Source organism: Corvus moneduloides, chromosome 1 (assembly GCF_009650955.1).
Source record: "Corvus moneduloides isolate bCorMon1 chromosome 1, bCorMon1.pri, whole genome shotgun sequence".
In the NCBI taxonomy this organism is placed as follows: domain Eukaryota; kingdom Metazoa; phylum Chordata; class Aves; order Passeriformes; family Corvidae; genus Corvus; species Corvus moneduloides.
Window position 1 is genome coordinate 129,709,392 of NC_045476.1, and position 24,817 is coordinate 129,734,208.

Below are 24,817 nucleotides of genomic sequence, written 5' to 3' on the forward strand. Positions count from 1 at the left end.
GTACTCATAATGAACTGTTCTCATATTAAGCCATGAGATAAACATTTTCAGTTAATATAGCACTAAAAAGATGAAAGGCCTTGCAAGTAACAACCAGCTGGAATATAAATTCATCACCAAAGCCTGCTGCCTTTTTAAAACCCAGCAATCCATCTACCCTGGAGTGCTTTAGTGCTACATCTTATACCCTTCTATGAACAAATGAAGACACAACAGAAACATATTGAAATCTCTAAAGCCATGTAAAACCCGAAGGCATTAAAATTTATTAAATGATGCAATAACAACAGAATTCTTTATTTACAATAGCATTATTTAACATCAAATAAGCAAATAGCATCAGCAAAGCAATATTAACTTGCATAAATGTATTTAAAATTTCTCTGAATATATCTACCTTTGCATAAACTGCTAACACTAGAAATACAAACATCAATGCAGGTGAACAAAGTGATGTTCAGAGTCAACTCCGTTTTGAAAATAAATCACAACCTGAAACACTGTAAGCTTTCTCCTGAAGAACCATAGTTTATATATTGCTTAATTTTACCCTTGTATAATCTTTTCATATACACACATCTCAGATGCAACTTCATGATGAACTGTACAAATAAAACCCACAAATGACATAAAGGGAAAAAAATTAAATGACAGTAAATGTTTGAAGAAATGTGTCCATCATCTCTATTGAACAACATAAAGATTAAGTGATGATGCACTTATTCCAAAATTGTACACAATTCACTATACAAATATAATACATCAGACAGCTATGTAGGAATATACAAGACTTAAAAACAGATCTAAGGCATTATGCTAGATTTTAGCATTTTGAGGTTCTTGCACATAGCTTTTACCTGTAGTAAGAAACTTAAAAGATTTTGTTTTAGTCTACAAAGAAACACCAGGGAGAAAATTCTAATTAAAATCAAAGCCACTACAGTAAATTTTCTTTTGTGCAGAGAATGCTTTTGCTCTTAGGCAGCATACTACCATACAAATACTAGAAAACTTTTAAATTCACACCAACAATTAATGGCTTAAGTTGCATTTCAAAACTGATTGTGTATCTTTGGGTTCTGCAAGTGGAGCTGTGCCACCCATTTCTTCTGTTAAGCCCATATGAATTCCACTTTTAAACAAAGATTAAAAAATGTATTGTATAAACTGCAAAAACATTGCTTTTAATTAATACAGGCCCAAAGGGATACTGGTGTGGGACAATATTTTAAGGATTGAGTACAAATTAACTCCTTGTAGCAAAACAGCTCACTTCACTTTTTAAACTCACCACATTACATGAACACTTAAACAGGTCGTGCGACCGTGTATATATGCTTATTTTTCACATTATGCGCCTTTCACATTTAAGAATGTAAATAGAACACTGATTAATTGTTCTCTTAAACAAAATCCAAGTACTTTCTCCGACAAATTTACTGTATACAGGATGAAAAATACTGATAATGAAGGGAATTGATTTGGCTTTTTTGTTTCTATAGTGATCAATATGATCAGAAGATTCCTTCACTCACTTTTCTCTTTCATTACTTAGAAGACGACAAAAGTCACAATGAACCCAAACGGAGCCAAAGTGATAGGTACAATCTCCTTTCTTTCAAAATGTCAATGGATGATGAAGTCTCATAATCACTACAGATATGGGTTTGCAGGTCTGTTGTGAAATGGGACAAATTTAAACTATTTTTTTCCACTGTGAAAAAGAATAATCTATCTGCAGAGGTTACAGTTAAGAACCAAAAAAGAATGGAATAGCAAAAACTTATTTTAAAACTCATTTACACTTTGTGGTGCATGAAATTAATTCCTTCAAATTTATACATTTCTTATATAAGCAATTTTTTGTCAGATATATAATGCAAGTTCAACACTAATGTTGTAGTAATGAGGCTGTGGAGGTCAGGGCTGATGGTTATTTTTTCCCATCAGCAGGTGAAAGAATGACTCAGCTGACTAAATATTCTGTTTGAGTTTGGCAACAGAGTGGTGACAGCTGAAAAATTGTTGCTTCTCTAGAATGGTGGCACTGTCCTCTTAAGGGATGAACACAGAAACAGCCTTTACCATATTTTCCTCAGCCTTAACATAGAATGGCTGCTATTTCATTCAAACTCCCACCTGAATACCAAAACAAATTAAATGACAACACGACAAACCTTTCAATCCCAAAAGGCAGGGCTGATTAGATATTATAAAATGCATTGCATTTTACATTACACCAAAAAAATTGCGTTCAGGTTAGCAAGTTTGTGGATTAGTGTCCTGGTTCCGGCCAGGATAGGGTTAACTTTTGCAGTAGCCAGGAGAGGGCATGGCTAGGACCCAGAGGTTATTCTATACCACCTCACATCATTGCTGGGGCGGGGGAAAGGGAGTCTCTTCCCAGGAGAAGGGCTCTCTTCTGGATCAGCGCAGTTGCGGAGGGAGCGTCGGGCACGTCGTGGGTTTCCATGAGAATCGTTTGTCTCTTTCTTGTACCCTCTGTCACTAGTATTGTAGCTGTCACTGTTTTTTATCTCATTGCTGTTTCCATTAAATTGTTCTTATCTCAACCCATGATCTTTACCTTTTGTGCCTCCAATTCCCCTCTCCAACACTCCACAGGGAAAGATGGAGGGGGAGCGCGGTTTGGAGAGTCTCACTGGGAGCACTAAATTAGGGAGTACCATTCCTAAACAATTAGGAGTCAGCAGAAAGAAAACAAAGGTCAAACTCATCAATTTCTTAATATTCCAAGTCCTCAGAAACTGATGTCAGTATAGTAAAAGATTATTCAAACCACAGTGGGCAAGGAAAAAAAACCAACATGCCGTAACAGTGGCCTGCTTAGTAACAGTTTTTCTAAGATTTGTTACGAAAAGATATAAACATACAAAAATCAAGAACTGGTTCCTACAGTGGCTGCATATAATATAGGTTAGTTAAATGATATTATGAGCAGAATCACAAGGCTTAGAAAATGAGAAGTCTCAAGCCTACAAATTAGGTCTAATCAAGGCATTGTGATCCTTTACAAAACACTTTTCCAGGAGACACACACGGCTAAGAAGATATCTAATTTAATACTGAAGTACCTCATTTGGAATCAACTTCACAACATGTATATCTCACAAAAATTATACAAGTAAAACACTTAAGTTTTCAACTTAAATTATTGCTTGTTTACATATAAACTGGATTTTATGTACCTTACAAAACGTCCTCGTAGTCCACACTGCTTTAAAATAATGAGAAACACGATAGTGGTGAAGTCTGTAGTGATATCTGCTATAGGTATTACAGGAATTGTTATCTTCCCAGCTAAGGGGATGGGAACCAGAAATTATCATGCTTTACAGCAGGTATCTTTGATATTATGCACCCATTCTGCCACTACCATAATCAGTACATGCATTACCATCGAACTTTGCTGTTTGGCATCCAGTAACTGGCTGTGCAGATTGCTGGAAACACACCTAAGGAAATAACGGAGTAACCTGGTTTTTAATTCTATTAGAAAGAAGAAGATGACAGAGGTCAGGAGAGCCAAGTTAAAAAAACCAGATTTGCTGATTGTTAGGAATTTAATTAAATGAGAATGTAACCAACTGGTATGTTTGGATTCATGACTTGCATCATAAACACTACCACAAAACCCAACCAAATCACCCCTTATAAACAGCCCTCTCGCAGGGTAATTTTCATCTGTTTTACAACTTTAACCCCATTCAAAATTGGTCTGTATAGTTTTCTGCATCAGTTGATCTTCTCTGACTTGCTGTCAGTGGAACGTGCTTGTTGGAGGTCTCTATATGTACCAGACGTTGCTTCTACGCCCTCCTCCATGCCTCCTCTCCGCCCCAAAATGCAGGCCTTAGTCTAAAACACCAGTTTTCAGACAGAACTGAATCCTTTGCACCAGACTGAGTAAGCCAGGGAAAACAAAGCAAAAAAACCCCAAGGTCTAGAACTAAACAGAAACAGAACAAGAGCATGGTTGTTTTTCCTTAAATACATACATTTAAATACATTCAATCTGACATGGTTTATGAAAATTGCCTGTCAACATTTACTTTGCAGGAGAGATCTAAGTTGCACTAAGGTGAATGCAGTGAACAGACTGAGCAATGTCTGTACGCTAGCTTCAGACTGTCAAAGAAGAGGCTGCTCTTCGGCAACGACCACCCGGCTCCCCTCAGGAAGGCAGGGCTGAGTCCTGTCGGCAGCAGGCAGCCGCCGGGGCTGGCAGCTCCGCTGGGACACGACAAACAGACGCAGCTCTTCAAACTGGTAAGGATTTGGGGCCCTAAGCCCAGTCAGCTGAAGAAAGGAGCAACCAAACCACCCTCAGGGTCAGCAATATTTCTGCAAAAGAAGAGAAATGGGGAAAAAACCAATGAATTCTTCCTGCTGGGATAGTGAAGATAGATAGGTCAATGAGATCTGGGACGTTGGAGTGCAACATCTGCTGTCAACTGTGCATTCCTGTAATGCTTTACACCTGAAATTTCATTGGAATTTATAAAGCTGAACTATTCTTTGTGTACACTGATACAACTGACCAGCAATTTAGTTCCTTTGGTATCAGTGGGGGTTTAATTTCACTGCATTCTTAGGTCCTTAATTCATTCCAATTATCCTGGATATTATAGCAACTCAGGATCATCCATCTTTTGTAAACTCCAGCTGAAGGCATGGCAATAGGGTTTAAGAGAAGTCTCATTCTCACAATATGTGCAAAAACCTCTCTTACTGCTGCATCACCATCAAAGGAAAAAACTGCCCTGGCTCACTTTCCCCTCCAAGATTCATAATGAAAAAGGGAATAAAGAAGTAAAACCAACTTCAGCTATCGATCCCTAGAGATGTTTTTTACCTCATACTTAATACCCTTGCAATGTCTTTACACAAATATAGTACAAACTGGTTTCAACTGAGTTGATTATCTTCTTTCTTATTCAAAAAACCATCAGGATGTGGTTTTCACAGTTGTTTTAAGACTACTCCTTCCAGTGGCTGCAATCTGTGCCTGTCTTCTCTCCTTGTAAATGCCTGCTCCCATGGGGTGCTGTGGTCAGTCAGGTCAGAGAGTCAATCCGGTCAAACCCATTTTCCTACTCCCCTGGGGTTTCTTTTCACTCATATCCTGTGGCTCTGGCCATGGAGCAGCTCTTTGCTCACAGCTTCCTGCCACGCATAAGGAAGGCCCTGTTTGCCCAGGGACAGGGCTGGTGGGTGGGAAGGCAGGCAGTCTTCTCTCCAGTCCACGTGCAAGCTGCTAGGCTGCCTTCTGGAAGCTGTCTACACCGTGCTTTGGACCTTACCACACCCTCCTCTGCCTTCACACAAGGCACAGAAATGTATGTTTATTGACAAATAAAGTCAGTGTCAGGAAAGCAAGGCCCTATGTTTTGTACATCCTCTATTCCCAGTTTAGCTGGTGCAGCTGGACCCCTCAGGGGGTGACCAGCCATGAGCAGCACTGAGCTCTGATCGTGGCTCCTCCTTCCTTCATCATAGCACAGAGACACCACACTCATATCCCTCATGCCCTGACTAATACGGACAAACCAAACTTTGACTCCTCTTTCTAACATGTTGAGAGGCAGTTCAGGGACCCCGTTAGTGGTTTTTTGAAGATAAAGGGGAAACAAAAGTGAAAATCCAAAGATGTCCTTATTTTCAGGGTGGACATTTAGCAAACAGTATCTCCAGAGAGATACTAAATAAACACTCCCACTATACCAGCAACTTGAAAAAAATTATGTACTGCAACAGTTGCACATTAATTACACGGCTTAAACTTTCTTAAAAAAAAAGTTATGTAGCAGTAGTTTATGGCTCAGTTGCATGACAAAAGCAGTTGTTTAACCTCTATTACAGTTCAAAGTTCAGTGAAAGGTATTTACAGTGTATATAAACTGCATTTGCATTGGCAGTCACAGGTATATTGGTAAAATAAACGTAAAATTACAAAATTTTAGTCCAAAATAATTTGGAAGTACCTTTCCAAATAATTTGAGAGGTTTTAAGAAGTTGCTTTTCTTCAGGTGAGACAAAGCTTCTCTCATGCATTGCTACTGTCCCTCTCATTGTCACGGCACTGACTCCATTATTTTAATTTTACACCCCAGAGATTCCCTGCCCAAAGTCATGCCACTTATTTCTTTTCACCTGCACCCTGACTTATCTCCACCATCTCTTGTACCCTTTCTGTCACATTCACTCTCTTTTCCTTCTCTCTTCAGCTAATTTTTAAAATCTACCTCCTCCTTTAGTCTGCTTCTGTCTCAACATCCTTTTCCCCTTTCTTTCCTCAGCAGTACTTGGTATTTTCTTCTCTGACAGTCAGGCTTCTCTTAGCACATGAAATTTAACTGGTTAGAGAATGCACTAAGTAGGAGACCTTCTAGCAGCCTGCCAGTACCTAAAAAGGCCCACAAGAGAGCTGGAGAGGGACTTTTTACAATGGCACATAGTGACAGGAGAGGGGGCAATGGCTTTACACTGAAAGAGAGTAGGTTAAGATTAGGTATAAGAAGAAATTCATTACTGTGAATGTGATGAGGCACTGGAACAGGTTGCCCAAACAAGTTGTGGATGCCTTATCCCTGGAAATGTTCAGTGTTGGATGGGGCTTTGAGCAACCTGGTCTAATGGTAGGGGCTGTCCCCATCCATGGCAGGGGGTTAGAACTAGATATCCTTAAGGTCCCTTCCAACCCAAACTATTATGATTCTGTAATAACACCTTGGTATATAACAACTTCTGCTAGAGCAGAACACACTGCATCCTTTCATTAATCAGAGTGACCATGAAATGGTTGCAGAAGAGACTCTTTATGGACAGATCCCTCACTCTTGGAAACAGACATTTGTATATTTATGTGAACAATGAAGGTGTGAGAAGAATTGGCATCCGGGAGGTTGTAAATACATATGAATACAAAAAAGACAAGGATACAATAAAATACATGCATGGCTACTTCTACCTCAGTACTTTCACATTCTTCGTTTTCATTCATGTTACTAACTTTTCAGACAGATGTTCCTAATTTCCCCTGCTACTCAAACTCCTCCTCTTGGACAGCAGGGAGCGTCACCGCGCCCTGGCCCAGGAGGCCGCGGGGGCAGAGGCGGCGGCCGCCGCTAGATGGCGCCTCCCCCGCGCCGCTCGGCCGCCCTCGGTCTGTCTGTCCGCCCGTCCGTCCGTCTGTCCCTCCCTCCTTCCTTCTCTGTGTCCACAGAGCGCGCCTCCCTCACGTTAATTACTATTATTCAGGGCACTTGTAACGTTGTAAGTAAAAAGATACCGTATCCGCTCCAGCCACAGCATATTCATAGTCCTGCTGCACCCGTACCCCATTTCTTACCCGTGCTGCATCTCCGTCCTGCTTTATCATATCCATTCCAGGCAGCTGGTTTGGAAAGAGATTGCCTCCTCCCCTCATAGCAGGATCATTAACCTATTGGTAACAAGATATTAAGGAGAATGAATCAAAAAACACTTTGGGAGGAGGGCTGGGAATTAAAAAGAAGTGTTACAGACCATTACACTACTTGCATGCACCAACACCCACTCCTAAGATGATGCTACAGCCAGGGAAGTGACTGTAGAGCCAGGCACTCCTCTTGCACAGCATGTGTTTCACTCATATTATTCTGCTTCACAAGTAACAACAAAGATTTAATTCCTGATACTAGGACCCTTATGCATGTTTTACAAAGCAGGCTCCATAAATTAGGTCAATGTTATCTGAAGAGGACATCTCTGCTATCAAGGTTCTAAAAGCAGAAACAAGTAACTACTTTCCTAACCTCAGTAACACATGGCTTTGCTGCTTGCAAAGCACCACAAAATTTTTTCAAAGCCTGATGAGATAACATGTAGACTAAATTATACCAACTACTGACTTAATTTTAACAATACTTTTCTTTTTGTAAGCTATGGGAGAGAGGTAGCATTAAATGGGAAAACATGCAGTGGCATGCTTTCCCAAAGGGATGGTCTCCACAATTTTCTGAACACAGTCACAGGAAAGTATTGAAGCTGAGCATTTCTGCACAACCAAAAGGTCTGTCAAGCTTAGTTATGTGAAAAGAGTAGCTAGCCAAATTTACAGCATTGCTTTCTCAGTCAAAGGATTAATCTCACCATGTAGGAACTGGCATAAAATACAAAACAGAGCCCTTCAGCAAGGTTCTGAAATATTATAAGAAACAGCTTTCCCTAGAAGTTTTACAGGGAAAGAAACCTCTTTCTAGGGAGTCTTTGTTGATTTGATTCTCTCTGTTATTTCCCTCAGAGTAGATGGATGTGATAATAGTGAAGATATAGCCCTCCAGATCTCTCAGGAAGGAAAAAGATGTTTTCTGTGTTACCAGTCCTTTAGGAGACGTGTGTTTCCAAAGAGAATAAATTCTCCCTGTGGAGTAACCCACTTCAGCTACAGCAACCTGCTGCAGCATGGGGGGAATCACAAAATCACAGAATGGATAAGGGTGGAAGTGACCACAGTGGGTCAGCTGCTCCAACCTCCATGCTCAAGCAGAGTCATCCCAGAGCACACTGCTCTAGGGGTTGTGTCTAGGGGCTTCCTGAGTATCTCCAGGGAGGGAGACTCCACAACCTCCCTGGGCAACCTGTCCCACTGCAGTCACCCGCACAGTAAAGAAGTTCTTCCTCATATGCAGGTGGAACTTCCTGTGCATCAGTTTCTGCCCGTTGCCTCTTGTCCTAATGCTTGGCACCACTGAGTAGAGCCTGCAAGAAGAGCCCAACTCCATCCTTTTTACATCCTCCCTCCAGATACTTTCATATATATTGGACAGATCCTGTCTCAGCCTTCTCTTGTCCAGGAAGACCATCTTGAATTTACCACACCAAGCCTTCTCATTTCAGGTCCTCCTGCCTGTTATATCTGTTGCCACTCACTGATTTTGAAAAATGCAATCATATACAACCACCTAAAGATTGTTTTCAGATGCTGCCAGAGACAAGACTACAATTCAATGGGAAAGATAAAAAACTTAAAATATTTGTGCCATAGGAATTTTAACTCCAAAGAAATTGATTAAGTGCTGCAAGCCTCCTAGTGATGCTTTCTGTTTCTTAAAGTGGACAGATTTTTAAACCTGAATGTGAAAATTTAAATCAGAAGGAAAGAGAACCATGTTATTTTATTCAGAAAGAAAGAAAACAGCTTTGCAGCTCTATCTACGTGCATTTGGTGATTCCATGTTTAAAAAGTGCTTTCTGCTATTAATCAACATTCATCAGAATGTGCAAACACAAATACCTTTTCTGATTGTTCAGTAGACAAAAGGAGGCAAAAATGAAAAGCAGAAATAAAAAAAATTGTATCCTGAATCAACAGCAGTTTTGGAACGAAAAGATGACCGCATGATTTGCCTCAAGGCACTTAGGACAGATACAGAAAAGGAAGGTGGCTCCAGGCCACCAGAAAAGGATAGCAAAGGCATCAATGAAGTTTCTATTACAGAATCTCTTTGCCAGTGATGATGCAAGAATCCTGACATGGTATCAGATATAAAAAAAACCCAACCCAAACTCAAAAAACACCCATTAAAAAACCCCTACTATTTTGTCATATGAATACATTTGCTTCAGAAGACCTTAAAACACCTCACATTAACTTTTCTGACTGCAAAAAAAATTCAATTAGAAAAGTATGGAGAAGGACAAAGAAATAGACATGTTTTTATAATTTTCTGAAGAAAGGTAAAGTGGTATTATCAGATACTAAGTCTGACTAAAAAGGAACAAATATGTTTTACAATTCCTTTGCAATTAAGCATAATCAATAGTCTTCTGCTAGTAAAGCAAAGTTATATACAAGGTGTCTAACAAGAAAAGTTTCCTACCACTCCAGAGCTCCTTTAATCTGGTATGCTGAATGAAATCAAAATAACATTTCAAGATAACTCTTCTTAGATGCCATGATAATTTTGGCCTGGGGAGTACTGCCCTGTGCAGATTAATGAGCAACTCCTCTGAGTGGACTTCTAAATAGGGGGTTATTTCATATAGTGAAAAGCCTCTTTTCTTGCATAGGTTTCAAATTGCTTCTTTGATAGCTCAGTAAATAGCATGGATCCACGATGCAAAATAAGTAACAGGCAAAAACCATGGCAATAGCTCACTGTGCAAACAAGAAGATGAGGACAAGGGCACAGTAGGATCTCTGAATGGTGCAACACCAGCAAGGTTTACTTTCTCAATGCCTGGGGAAGCTGTTTCGGACAGGAGGAACCTGCAGACCTGGCAGCTAGCATTTCAGCATTCCTGGTAGCTGCCTCCTAGAAGAAACACTAGTAAGAGCAGCCTGAAGAGATTTAATGTAATTATGAGAAGATGACAATGAGACAAGATCTCATTCCTCAAATATATAAAAGAGCCTCTAAGTATATAATAATTACTAAGCCCATTTTGGAAATAATCTTTTTGCTTGGTGATGCTTGGAGCCCAGGTGGTAAAAAAGAGAAGTTGGAGACAACAGAAGTATGATCAGATAAATACCAAACCCAGTATTTCTGAGCTCTGGATATATCCGTATGATACAGCATAGTGCCACAACGAGAGAGGAGAGAGCCAACAATACCTGTTTGGTACCAGGGGTAATATACCTGCTTCTCACCAGGTAAATAAGTCCAGGCACCTTACTTCCAAAACCACCCAATAATAATAATGTTGCGGTTTTTTTCAAAAGCTAGAACACATTTGCAGTGTAATCACTGTTACTCTCACTGCGGTTAGAAAGAGACAAGCATGTGAAGTTCAAATTATGTATTATGGAACAAAAAGTGACACTGAATAAGTAAACAGAAGTGTAGGTGACAGTGTAAGAAAACCCCGAAGAATGAATGAAATGATAACAGTCAGCAGAATTACAGAAAATAAAGTCATTTTGAAAACCACCAGTTACAAGAAAAAGTTCAGCAGAGTCTAGGTCACTTGCTAAATAAAAATGTCAAACAGCAAAACACTATGCCCTGAAAATAGGAAAAAGAAGTGTCAATTTTAGTATTCAAGTATACATTTTTAGCTATTCATGTTTCTCAAGAAAGAAAATGTAAAGTAGTACAGCACGTTCCTGAGGACTAAAAAGTGCTGTCTTGTGGCCCAGAAATGGCCCCTCAGCTGTCAGCTGGCCACCTCTGACCTAGACCAAGCATAAAACATTTGCTTGCAGATGACACAGGGCCGGGGTGGTAGATCCGGAGGAAAACAGGTTACTGTTACAGAATGAGCCACTGACTTTGCTTAAACACACTCAATCTAAGAAATGCAATTTGATGGAGACAAGCGGGAGGCAACACTTTTGGGAACAAAGAATGCAGGTTTCATCTATGTAGAATGTGTTGAGGAGAATTTGGGGGGTCATCACAAGGCTTTCAGTGTGACATTGTCACCAAAAGAACCAAGACAACCCATGGCCTGGAAGAGAAATTACAAGCAGAACTTGACTTTACACAGCTTTGGTGCAATGACTGTTAAATCACTGTCTCTGATTACTCTGTTCATATTGCCAGGAGGAGGTTACAACGGAGTTTAAAGTAGATCCAAAAATCTACTGGGCTGAAACCCAAATGTTGAGATAGATAAAGAACTTCAGCCTATTCAGCTTACTGGAAGTTAGATAAATGCTATCTTGAAACAAGATCTTGTAGTCTAACAGGAAGGAAAAGCAGTGTGACAGCTGTGCCAGGGGAAACAGTAGCCTGCATGGAAATCTTTGAAATAAAACCAGATCTCTTTCTACAACGCAGTTTGTAAATTCAGGTTCCTGAGAAAAAAATATGTAGCATGGGTATGCTGAGAAATCAGATTGGGTCATCACCTTTAAATCCCCTCTCTTTTCTTTTTTGGCTTTACTATTGTTTTACTACATTAAATTTGTGCAACTCTATTCACTTGGGAACTAATAATAAAAAAAGTCTTCCATAATTGGGCTTAGCAACTGGGAATATCAGAGAAGGTGACAGATTTGGGAGTATCAAAATTACTTTGGTTCACCAGTATGTAGCAGCTGTAAAAGACAAATGTGATCTGCAGCTATATCTGTCAGAGTATTCCAAGAGAAATGGGGAAGAAGTAATGTTATGCACATGGCTCTGGTGCTTAGGAAATACTGATTCAAACTAGAACAGCTGCAGGAAAGGAAGGGGAATTTAAAGCCTAAGAGACTGAAAAACCATGGCTTGTTTGGCTTACAAGAAAAACACCACAAAACCCAAAACTAAAAAATCTAACAATCTCAAACTAACAAAAAAAATTCATGTTGATAGAATCTTTTTAAAATATAGGAAAAGAAAAGAGCTATTTAAGGTAAAGGACAATATTGGAAAAGCAAATTCTCTTGTTATCAAATTTAGGCTGCAAAAAGGTCATACATTAACAAGCCATTAACATAACCGGCTTTAAACTGGAACATTATGGTATCAGGAAAAAGTTTTAGCAAGAGATGTCCATAGAAGGAGATGTTACCTGAAGACACAAGAGGTACTTTCCAGCCAATATTTCTAGAAAAAGTCCATAATTTCAAGCCTGTGTTTTTGAACTAGCTGTATTTTAAACAACCTGAAAGTCAGCTTTGAAACAAATACATGAGCCTGTTAATGAAGAGGATTTGTTTGTCACTTATTCATGTACTGTGATAGTTTAATTGCAGGTCGACAAAGAGAAATGTTATTTTTCCTTATTTCAGATATCCTAAGCAGCAGTATCAAGTAAGAAAGAGTGTGCAAACATCCTCTCAGCAGAAAGAACAGGTTACTTACCTATTGATTCAGCAACCTATTTTATATGCACCACATTACAAAAAATGTGCATTTTGTGCTTGTAAAGTTGCCACATGGATAGTTCTGATAGCTGATTGAATATTTATTGTCTGGGACTACAAACCCTGTGGCAGTTGAAGCATCTTCCAAACCCTGCCCATGCTGGCAGCTTTTGCTCTTCTCTCTAGGAAGCAGCTGCCTGCCATCCAGTTCTAGCCTCCACTGCTGGGAAAATCAGCAACTGCAACTGCGCTACAGAGACTTAACTACTCAGAACAGGAGCTACCATCAGCACGTGCTTCCCATGGAAGTCCAGGAGACAGCCACAGTGCTCTCTACCTCACTGGTCACCTTGGCTATTCGAGTGCAGAGCTAAAACCAAAGCCCTTTTAACATCATCATTTCTCAAGAAAACTAGTAAGAGAAACATAATGCAGTGGACCTGAAAAACTACTGGAAGTAAAAGCAAACCCTCTAGCTGTCATCTCACATCCTTAGATTCTCACCTGCTCAGGACCCATGGAGGACAACCCTGATGTAGGCACAGAGGTCGCTGAGGTCATGCTGATCTGCCCTGTCATCTGGTTCATGTTGTTCATACCACTTGTGTTGGTTGCCATGGATACATTGATGTTCATGTTATTGTTGTACATGCTGGTGCTTGCTTGCTGCCCAAAATGTGGTGGGGACTGTTGTGAAAACATGCTACAGCAAGGAATGGAAAAAGCAATGTGTCAGACTTAGAATGCTGAAGCCACTAAGAAACTTTTTTTAATATATCTTAAGCTAGAATTAGTATATACTGTCATTTATTCCAACTTCAAAGGAAAAACCAGTTTTCAGCTACATTAATGTCTAAGGAGTAGATTTTCAAAATTTAAGGTCCCATGTCTGTGCACAAAAATGCATGCCTTTGCGTGTGAAACTATGGCAGAGTACAAATCTGTTATGCATGTGCAAGAACAGCCAATTAGCTGTCTAAAGGAGCTTTGTATGTATTTTAAAGTAATGCCTGGAGGGAGAGGAAAACACCTTTAACCTCCAGTGTTAGCACAGCACAGGACTGCTGAGCTGAAATTGTAGATGGAGTAATAACCTTTCTTTTTTGCAAAATAGGCTATTTGCATATATGAATACCAGATTTGCACATACAATTATGGCAAGCGGGCTCACAAATATAGACATGCAATTGTGCAGAAATTTATTTACTAGGTCTTAGCATCAGGTTTTGAAAATGTGGCACTGTAAGAAACAACATAAAGTCTAAGACAATTACCCTACGTGTTCCTATAAGGGCACTTCTGATCAACTTAAAGAGGAGTAACTCAGGTGGAAAACCTCATCCCAGATTTTATTTAGTCCAAGTGCTTTCTGGACAGTATCTTCCTTCCCATTATGTTGAAAGCCATATGAGAGACTTCTTTACATTTCCTAAAATGCACTCCACTGTTTACACATCAGTCTTTTGTAGTCTTGGAGCATAACTCAACAGCCACTGAAGGAATTATTACTGACAATGTGTCTGTTTAGAGGATCTGCATTAGACTGAAATACTGGAAAAGCTGCTGTGTCTGTATCAGTGGCTGACTTTCCCTTCCCTGTGAAACACTGCTCCCACAGCTGAGGAAATCTTTCAGGGTTAACGCTCAACCTTGCACTTGGGTACCCTGTTAGGCTCTTGCTGTGCACTCAGACTTGGTGGAGTGCAACGGCATTCTGGGCACAGGACCAAACCCAGAAAATCCCACCATTCTCTTCCTTCCAATTCCATGTCTTTTCAGGCCACCTCACCCCAATTTGAAGTTGTTATCTGGATGGCTGAAACAGTACACTACAGATCATTGTGAATACTCAGTGGCTTGTGTAAGCACATTTGACATGTCTCTGCTGTAGACCTGCAGTTCAGCAAAGCCAACCATTGGACTTATGGAGCTGCCCCTGCTGCCATTTTTGGCAGAAGCCATGACAGCAACAGCTATGCCCCCTGCAGATGCTTCAGGAAGACAGTGAGGATGAGGCATGGACAAGGATGAGGATAAGAGATAAATCAGCTGCTTTAGGGGCACTTTACTTGGATGAGCCTCATCAATAAAATACTGGTGTTCTGGGTTTATTAAATCTTTGTCAACTAGCAGGAAAAAGATTTGTTGCTGTGCTAGGACACTCAGCCTGAGAACTTCAGGGTGACAAAAGCACTGTGCTAGAGACAGCTGTGTGCACCCCCGTGCCAAGTGATACAGGCTGTACCTGATAGCTCCTCCCATCTTCCAAGGAAAAGCTCAGATCACTGTCATCTGGAAGCTCACTGCTGCCTACTGATAGTGTTCAACATCCAACCCATTTGATTTGGACAGACTGATTATTAGAGCTACACCCACAGGGGCAGGGGCCTCAGCTGAAAAGGTGACTGCATGCGTGAGGTATTGCTACAATGCTGTCAGGGAATGACAGCTATATGCTGACCCCCAGCATGTGCAAGCACTAATGGGCTGAACCTGGTTACACTCCAGCATTTAAAGTGGGAGGTGATAATCCAGTCATTGCAATTCCAGAGCAGTAGGGAATGCATAGGCTCTGGCTCAGCTGATCCAGCCATGTGGAAAGCAGTGTGGGAGCATAACATGAAAATCATATGCAGAAGAAATGCATCCACACAAACATTAGGGGCTGGAGTTCACTGCGCAGCACAGGTGCTTCTTAAGGGCACACAGTGTTTGATCAGTTACCACAGACAAAGCAATGCATTGTATGGATGCAGGTCTTTTAGCTATGCACTCACTTCGCCTTGTATGAAGACAGAATTTAAACCAATTCGTCAAGCCAAATTGAAAAGAAGTCTCTTTTAGGATAGATAGTTAACAACAACTAAACACGCGAACAATTACATAAAACAAGCCCATAAGTAAGTGTAGACCATAAATGACCCCATTATTCTATGTGTTCATTTTGGTTTTCTTCTGGATTTACCTGTTACCACCCATATTCCCTTGTGCCCACCCATTCATCTCCGTAGAGGACTGATAGGCAGGATTAGCCTGAGACTGCTGAATCATGGGGCTTTGAGTGTGAGCCAGCCTTGGTGACATCAGTGGACTCTGAGGCGTGGTGGCCCCTGTGAAGCCTGGATCGGGCTGCTGACTAATACCTGAAGAAGAGAACAAGAAATTTACCCACTGTACATTCAGAGTTAAAACAAACCAAGAGCTCATACCTGCTGACTTGTCCTTACACAGTCCTACTTATATTATCTGGAACCTTTAACTTTGTGTCTCTTCATTTTCATAAAGCAGTTACAAATACATGGAGGGAAAGCACTATTATGAAACATTATTACTATTAGAAACTGGTATAAAGGATAATAGATCAGTAAGAGTAGATACCAAATTTAGAAATGGATGGGCATAATTTATTATATCAGCAGAACTTTCACATAACATATTATTTAATATAATTATAATATAACTTATACAGTAGGTATAAATAAAGAAACTGTATAACAATAACTGTATGGAGGTAACTGCCCAGAACAACGTGGTTTGTGGCTTTGTAAAACAAAGAAAGGAAATGGTATTAATTATCATATTACACTTTGGGTTAGGGATAGGGAATTGAATGCCTTATCTAAAACTGATATATATTATTTAAATTAAAGAGTTTTTTGTTTAGTTCACTCAAAATTCAGAGTCCATCAAGCAAATACATACACATATATGTGTTTGTGTGTGCATACACACATTTATCTGCATATATCTATATATAAACAAACACACTGCACTTCTGCTACTGCTCAAAGAGCGAGCGATGCTTGGAGAATAACTGGTACTAGGGCTAGGAAAGTGGAACCTCCAAGGGGTCCAAACCACCATGGTTTCCACTCTTCCCAGGGAGCCAGGCAAGAGCCTGTGGACCAGGGGCTTGGACCCAGCACAGGGGGGAACACGGGGGAGTCAGGACTGACAAAATGCACTGAGGGGGGGTGGAACCAGTACCGTAGTTTGGAGGAAATGGAAACTGCTGTGCATTTGCCTGCGGGATGCGCGGGTTGCTCATGGTTGCTGGGATGCCACCGGTGGCCACCATGCTGGGGGTCATGCTCAAGCCTTGCCCTCGCATCATCAGCGTCCGCTGCTGCACCTGCTGCTGCTGCTGCATCTGCCGCTGCCGCAGGTGCTGGCTCAGGATCTCCCGCTGCCTCTGCGCCAGCATCTGCGCGTTGATGGGGCCCTGTGGGAAAAACCACCGCCACCCATCAATAACCCTTCAAGGCAACCCAGCCTTGGAGGCATCTCCACTAGAGCAATCTGGGAGATTCCAGCTTTTTTCCCCCTCATCACACAACTAACAGAAATATAAAGAAGGAGAAAATAATCTTGCTAATACTTCTGCTGGGAAAGACTTGCAACAGTGCGAGAGTCACTAACTGAAATAATACCAGTGTTTAAGGTTGCAGTGATTTGTAACTGCAAATAGAGCAGCTCATTAAAAACACACATCTTTAGGAAATTAGAAGCATGGTTAAAAATGCAGTTATATAAAATCTTTATTAAACAACCATCCATCTCATGTAAAAATGGGAATGACTCTCAGATATAAAATAGCAAAATACTCCCTATCATGCAGATTGCGTTATTTGTATCGAAACTGTGCTTGCCACATAGCATTACTACTGCATTATATTGAGGGAAGCAAGCAAAAAAGAAAGTGACTTTTTTTTTTTAAAGGTATTATTTCTCTCACCTGTGTTGGCACTCCAGTTCTCAAAGACAGATTCATATTGGAGACGCTGCTGATCTGATTTATCAGTGGCTGCCGATTCTAAAGAGAAAAAACCAAACCACCCCAACACCAAAACCCAAAAGTTTTTAAAGGGAAAGAGAAAAAAAAGTGTTACATACAGAGTTATATAGATCTACTTCCCTGGTCAGCTGGACTGTAGACCTAGTTCTACATATTCAAGCAGTGACTAATTTTCCTCCTCAAATCCTACTACCATTCCCAGAATGCTGTTTCTTAAAGGGATAATACACCACGCAAATAACAACACAGGTACTACGCTGTTTACAACAAACATGCTCCCTTCATAGCTCCTGTTCTTTTTCAGTTTAGGACTGGACTGTTGAGGTTTACTCCAAAGTAGACCTCACCCTGATGTTTTAAGGCAGAAATTATCTTTCCTCCTTAAACAGAAGAAGCATTGATATCTCACTGATAGTACTATGAACCCATATATTTAAAAATGAAACAACTTAAAACAATTCTCAAAAGTAGACCAAGGCCAAAGGGAAAAAAAAGGATGTAGGTAACAGGCAGCAATAAAAGCAGTTAGATTGGTGGAAAAGTCAAGACACAACAAATAGAAAAAGATACAGCAAAAAGCACAAAGAATAATGTAGAGATGCCAAAACAGAAGATCAAAAAAGAGAATGTGCAAGGCACTATCTTGTCAAGCTATTGTGGCTCCTGTTTTTAGCTTAGGAGTGCACTGAAGCAAGACCCGGTGTATTTGGCGCAAGCTGACCGCAGGTGCCGCCCAGGAGAGGCGCCTGTGCCAGCACGGAGCCGGGCACGGAGGGGGCTGTACCTGCTGCGCCTGGAGCCGGTGCTGCAGCTGGAGCCGCAGCTGGTTGGGCTGGTTCTGCACGATGCCGGCGGGCCGCAGGCCGGGCCGCGGCTGCATGCGCAGGGCGGTGTACCCCGGGCGCTGCCCCATGCCGTGGAAGCCGGGGTCCTGCATGGGCGCGTAGCTGCCCTGCGCCATCTGCGCCTGCGCCGCGTACTGCTGCGAGAACACCGGAGCCTTCTGCTCCATCAGCATGCTGGACTCCTGGCTGGAGAAGGTCTCGGGGTCGACAGCTTGGCTCTGCAGAAATACACCAACAATAGGAACAGTTGGCGGGACACGGCTTTCCAGAGGATTATACGGGACTAATAGGGACAGCCTGCGAAAACAACCTTCTAGGATGTGAATGTTTTGAAACAGAAAATTACATAAGCTTTCTTTACCTCAATATAAAACTTAAAAATAAGCAGAATTGTGTATTTAAGTATCCAAATACATTAATGGAGACAAAGTCCTCCTCTCCCTTTTCTTTTGTTGTTTTTTTTTTAAACAAAACCCCACAATCTTGCTTGTGTTCTTTACACAGACATTGTATTACTCTTCTAATTAATAAAAACCTGAAACAACAAATGCTAGATCAAAATCTGTAAATGAAGTGATGCCAGCGTATTTTTGCCCTTGAATCTGAGATAAATTCAAAGGTATTACAAATGAATAAGTAGATTTTTATCAGTATCTTTAAACAAAAGAATGACTTCAAATAAAGATGCCTGAAACTATTACAGAAGCTAATGTGAACAGAGTGCCTAATTCTTTCAGGGCACTTTTGCACTAACTGATTATCCATTAGCATAAATAAGCTAACACAATTCTAAATTCCATTCTAGATACTCCCGTAATATTTGCTCTAGCCAGAATAATTTTATAGCTTATTCCACACTGACCTTGAAAATGAAGTTAATCTAAATTTCAGTGCCCTCATGAAAGTCTTTAAGCTGCTGTAAAATGTTCAAAGGCTATTTTAAAAAACATGTTTTAAAATGAAGCAGTTCTCTTATCTGCAAGATCCTTTAACTGTTTCCACTGAATTATTAATTAAATAGAAACATATTTACTGCTTAGTTTGAAATAAACCATTATTCATAATTTTTGGTGGTGGCATTCCAAAACCTGTATAATACTGCATGACAGTTTCATACTGCAAAATTGAAGTTCAGCAATAAATTGTATCTCCAGCTCTACACCTCACTGAGTTCTGTGTTGTACCAAATAGGCTTGGAGATAGCTTTCTCATGTTCAAAGCAGAATTTCATTGGTCCTATTTCATATCTAAAATGCAGAGCTAGTTCAGAAGTTATGCTCAGGGTGCTGATGAGTGCTGGGGAATGAACTGGGTACTGCAGGCTCCTCTGAGAATATTAAGTCATTATACAGACATACACTGATTTTGGAAAAAAAATTCTGATGCCAGAAACATCAGGAACTAACTTTCATGCAAAATACTTCTATTTTTACCACATTTTATTTGTACCACATAAGACTGAAATGGGCAAGAATCACATGGAAGTCAACAAAAATTACTGTGGGGATGAAAAAGCATAGAACAAAGTTTAGGAAGCATGCTCATAATTTAGAAAAAAAAAAATTACAGTTTAAGTGCTTGGAATGACATCAGCTGCCTCAGATAAAACTCATCCCTTAACACACATTAATCAACTAAGGAAAAAACCATGGGTGAATTTACACATCTCAGGTTTGCTAATGCAAAAGCTTATTACCCCCATCACACTAAACTCTTGATCCTGCTCCTCTGCTCCTAGGTCTTCATGTTCTTATTTTCCTCTTTCCTATACACTGTTGCTGGCCATGATCTTACCTTTCTCCCCCTACACTTGTTCCTCTGACCACCATTGTTTTGTTTTGGTCAGTTTAGTTGCATACAGCAGGTCAGAAGAAGGAGATCTAGGTGAGGCTGGCAGGGGAGAGGAAGGAAGACTAAAGCAGGGGCTGAGGGAAGGTTTTCAGGTGACGCTGAGCCATTAAACGGACTTCCACCATCCTAGCTTGCAAGAGGTGTTTTATAATCCCCTTTTTCAACCCCACCTTGACAACATATCTTATAAAAGTAATATCTAATACATGCAAAATACCATGTCCAGTATACCTGGCTCACTAGTTCTGGTATTCCTAGAGCCCTGTCAATTTCTTCTAAACCATCAAAATTCCTTAATGCCATGTAAAGCTGATCCAGGAGAGCACCCTCATCACTTGGTGACTCTGATGAAGGATGATTACACAAGAGATCATCTGGTGAGCTGCCAAACGGTTGCCTGTGAAAACATGAACACAGCATTGGTAAACAGCTGCCAGAAAATGTGAAATAGTATCAGAGGATTAGTACTCAAATTGAACTAACAAGTGGAGACAGAAATTATTTTAATCGCGGCCAATTCTGCTTAGAAAGTTACTCTGGATGAAAGTTATGCTACCCAAAGAAGTAACTAAATAGTGTGATTAATGCCTGCCAAGACCCTACAAGCGTGGTATATCTGACAAGCAAGAAAGCCCACCAGAGCTAGCCTGAGCGCTGATTGCATATTACAGGGTACACAGAGGAACAGAGAAGTCAGTATAGAATATCGTCACTGAAGACAGAAGGCTAAATAATTGCTTTTTAAAAACTAACTTGGAATTTCTGATGTCAGATTAAGTATACTACCACAAGTAGTATTCATTTCACAAGTATTTATTTCCACAGACTCTCCCCTTAGTTGGTTTTCTATCAGGCTAAACAAGCTGAAGAAGTCACAGAGGGGGTCCATGGATTGACTGAGCTTGCACAAACATCTGGAAGAGCTGGGCAGAAGCATGAGGGACCAGGGAGAAAAGGACATTCCCCTTTTTTTTGCAGCAAAACACTGCATCGGTTCACCCCAAATGCACATTTGGGTACCAGTTTATACACTTGGTTATGTGCCTTGGAAGGACATCAGCAAGAATTTGGCTACTGTCAGGCTGCATGTGATGGCTCTATAAATCCTGCTTACCTCACCCCTGAATTTGTATGCGAAGCACACTCGCAGTTGCAAAGGCAGAATAAAGGTTTATTATAAACCCAAAGGACAAAACTTCCTGAGAAACAAACTAAATCTGAAATAACACCTTATCTGCAGCCAAATGACACGTTTTTGTTTTGCAGTTCACACACCTGCCCTGCTTCACTCACGCTACCACAAAACTGCAACAGAAAATATAAAGAGCAAAGCATTCTGCAGGCAGAGCAGCTACAGTACACACATCATGGAAGACTCTCATCCCAGATAATTACTCAGAGACAATAAAAGCTGTCACCCATGGAGGGAGGAAAAACACTATATGGGAACCCTTTTTACATGTCTGTTTAGAAAAAACAAAGAAACATGTTTGTGTATTTAGTTTCCATAATGAGATATATGGTTGCCATGGAAGTCTAATCTCTGTGTCAAAGCTAAGCAGGAGAGCTGCATCACCAGGCTATACACTGAAAAACTCAAAGGATGGCAGGCAGGAAAACTAATAAAAATGTATTCTTTTTAACTGGATCCCAGATAGTAAACAAAAAAAAAGGATATATGACATACCTTTAAAACATTGCAAAGTATTAATCAAACTCATAGAGAGATTTCTTTAACTCTCATAGGTGGAATTATGAATCATCAAAAGGCAAGACAAAAAAAAACCCCTTTGATTCAAATGGCTTACAAACTCTAAAGATAACTTATAAGAAGGGATCTATTATAAGGAAAAACAATTGATGAGGCTAGCAAAAAAACCCTCCCTGAAATTGCAAATGAGCGTGAACACACATGATAAAAACCCCAAAATGTTTGTCAAATTCTACGTATTAAGCAACAACAACAACAATTACTTACAATTTCTCCATTTCTTTTATATACCCCAGGGGCAATTTTAATTTTTAATTTAAGAATTATTTTTACTCATTTAATACATGGCAACAATCAGATTATAAAAACACCAATCTTGGAGATTAATAAAGCAAGAAATGGCAGCATTAACCATTCAATTGTTTCTGGTTGGGGTGTAAATGATCAAAATATTGTTACTTTCAGATGCAATGGGAATTTTTTCCACAATCTTCAGCTATAAGGAAATTATGAGAAATGCAAAGGTAAAAAAAAAGGAAGAATCAACTGCCTGGCTTGCTGACCAGAATGACACTGTATTTTTTTTTAAGGTGTAATTTTTAAAGTGAATAATTCAGTTATACATACAGTGCATTTTGCATATGGATAAGCTAACTGAGGGAAACACCAGGAAACATCTTGAAAAGCATGGAATATAACAAAGAAAATGTCACATATATTTATGGATACTATTTTTGGACATCCTAATGAAAACTAAGAGAATGTAGTCAGAAGATTAACATATTTTAAACATACTTTTTTCCCAAATGTATCTACTTCATTTTCTTTTCAGTGATCCCCTGATTTACTACTTACATAATTAGAAATATTTCAACATTTTGCACTTGCTTGTCCATTTTGCATTCCTTAGACATTCCATATATACACAGTTTCTCTAAAGTAAGCTGCAAACCTTTTGGAGAAGACATGGCTCTTTTTTAAGAAGTGTAAACTTCTTATTACATTGCCATCATTTAAAAGTCTTAATGATGAATGAAGTTATAAATACATTACATGTGAGTTAATGAGTTGTGACCAAACTGCAGTTCTGATTACCTGAGGAGGAGCTAGCTTCAGGGAAGAGGCAGCCTTCCTTTCACTTCATCTTTCCTTCCTCATCTTTTACAGAATTTAGGTGAATTAAAAAACCCCAAACAAAACATAATTAACCATGTCCTACATCACTTAAAATGCTACCCCACTGCAGGAGGGGACAGATATTATGACTACATAGTCATGGCTAGTACTACTGGCACTTTTCCACATTTAGTGTTGAGTGTAGTTGTTAACAATAAGAACAGTGAAATCAGACAGAATCATGCCCACGTTAATGCTCCAGAGGTGAAAAATGGTGCAACTATACCCGAAGTGCTGGCAGCATTCACTGTGATACAGAACTTTCAATTCATTCAACACATTACATGGCAAAGACAGCATTTATAAATATTATTGGAACACACATACATTTCAGAGCACAAAATAATACAAAAATTAAATTGATGTACATTTGGTGAATGTTTTGTGTAGAACTTTGTTCCCACAAGGTGTGTAAAATATAGGCCTGCAAAATCTCTCTGTGTTCTGATGTGACACCAAGACTCACCTGTTCTGACTACCAAAAGTTGCCTGCTCTATAGGCAAGATGCTGTCTGGCCATGGTGCAGTCTGATTTGGAGGTGCCTGTTGTTGGCTATACTGAGGTCCTCCTATGTTCATCTCCAATTCAGATGGCCCTAATCAAGAAAAAAATAACCATGTAACTTTCCTGAAGAGAAGCTACTGTCAAGTTAATTATTTCAATTGAGTTATCTATGTTATGGTGAAAGCAAACAAAAGCATTAAGACCTCAGCAACATTACACTTAAAAGCATCATTACTCTTTTGTTAAAATTTGCTTTTAAAATTTGAGAAAACATGAGTACTCTGAAAGTGGTTCAAAATTACAAAATAGCAGATACAACATCATAGATGCAAAAATTAAAAAGACAAGCATCAGAAAAAGACAGTACATAGAGTCAGTATTATAATGTACTTGCTTTAAAAGTGACCAGGAACAATTATCCTGTCCACAGCATGTCCACTAAAAAAACTCCACAGTCTTTAGTGAACCAAGGCAACTTCATATCCTCTTTGGCCACACAACCATGGAGCTAGAGGGTAACAGGAACTGTCCATCTTAATACATGTGTTAAAATTTAGTATTTTAGACACCTTCTTTCCCACATCTGCAGGAAAATTTCACGGTGAAATATGGTTCTCATCAAATCTATAATTGAAGTAGGATTTTTTTCTTTTTTTTTTTCCTCCTGCTTCATCTTTAACAATCCAGCGTGTGCCAAAAGGAACAGCTCCAGATATGACTTACCCATATTCATGACCTGAGATGGAAGCATCTGCCTTGGGCCAGGCTGGTTGCTGGGTCTCAAGGGGATGCTGGCCGTGGGGTTGCGGATCATGCCTGCCTGCACTGGCCTGTTCATGGCACCAGCCGTGGGCGCACAGGTCACCCTCACAGCGGGAGCCTGGCTGCCCCAGTCCCCGGACGCCATGGCAGGCCGAGGGGCATTGCCACCCATCATTCCTGCACAAAAGCCAAACACACTTAGGTACCAGCACATGATCAGAACAGCCTTAGCACTACTGCTGCCTGAGGAGCTGCATTTTCAGCAATGAAAATGCAGTAGTTTCACTCAAAGCACACTGTACCACAACTTCCCATCCAGATGTGCAAAGCTACAGAGCGATGCCTTATGCTGCTTAGTCAAGGGACTGGA

General features: G+C 40.2%; 1 protein-coding gene across 6 annotated transcripts in view; it reads right to left on the reverse strand.

Annotated features, from left to right (window-relative positions):
- Positions 1-223: 223 nt before the first annotated feature.
- Positions 224-24,817, reverse strand: part of NCOA2 (nuclear receptor coactivator 2) — a 189,729-nt gene continuing 165,135 nt past the window's right edge. For all 6 annotated transcript variants that reach the window (XM_032127338.1, XM_032127351.1, XM_032127331.1 and 3 more), the window contains 10 exons: positions 24,409-24,624; positions 23,647-23,776; positions 20,525-20,690; positions 18,382-18,660; positions 17,538-17,615; positions 16,790-17,024; positions 15,768-15,945; positions 13,307-13,505; positions 7,373-7,465; positions 224-4,365 (listed from right to left, as the gene is read on the reverse strand). In XM_032127338.1, coding sequence (XP_031983229.1) covers positions 4,354-4,365; positions 7,373-7,465; positions 13,307-13,505; positions 15,768-15,945; positions 16,790-17,024; positions 17,538-17,615; positions 18,382-18,660; positions 20,525-20,690; positions 23,647-23,776; positions 24,409-24,624 — 1,586 coding nt within the window. In that variant the 3' untranslated portion in view covers positions 224-4,353. The remainder of the gene's footprint in view (positions 4,366-7,372; positions 7,466-13,306; positions 13,506-15,767; positions 15,946-16,789; positions 17,025-17,537; positions 17,616-18,381; positions 18,661-20,524; positions 20,691-23,646; positions 23,777-24,408; positions 24,625-24,817) is intronic.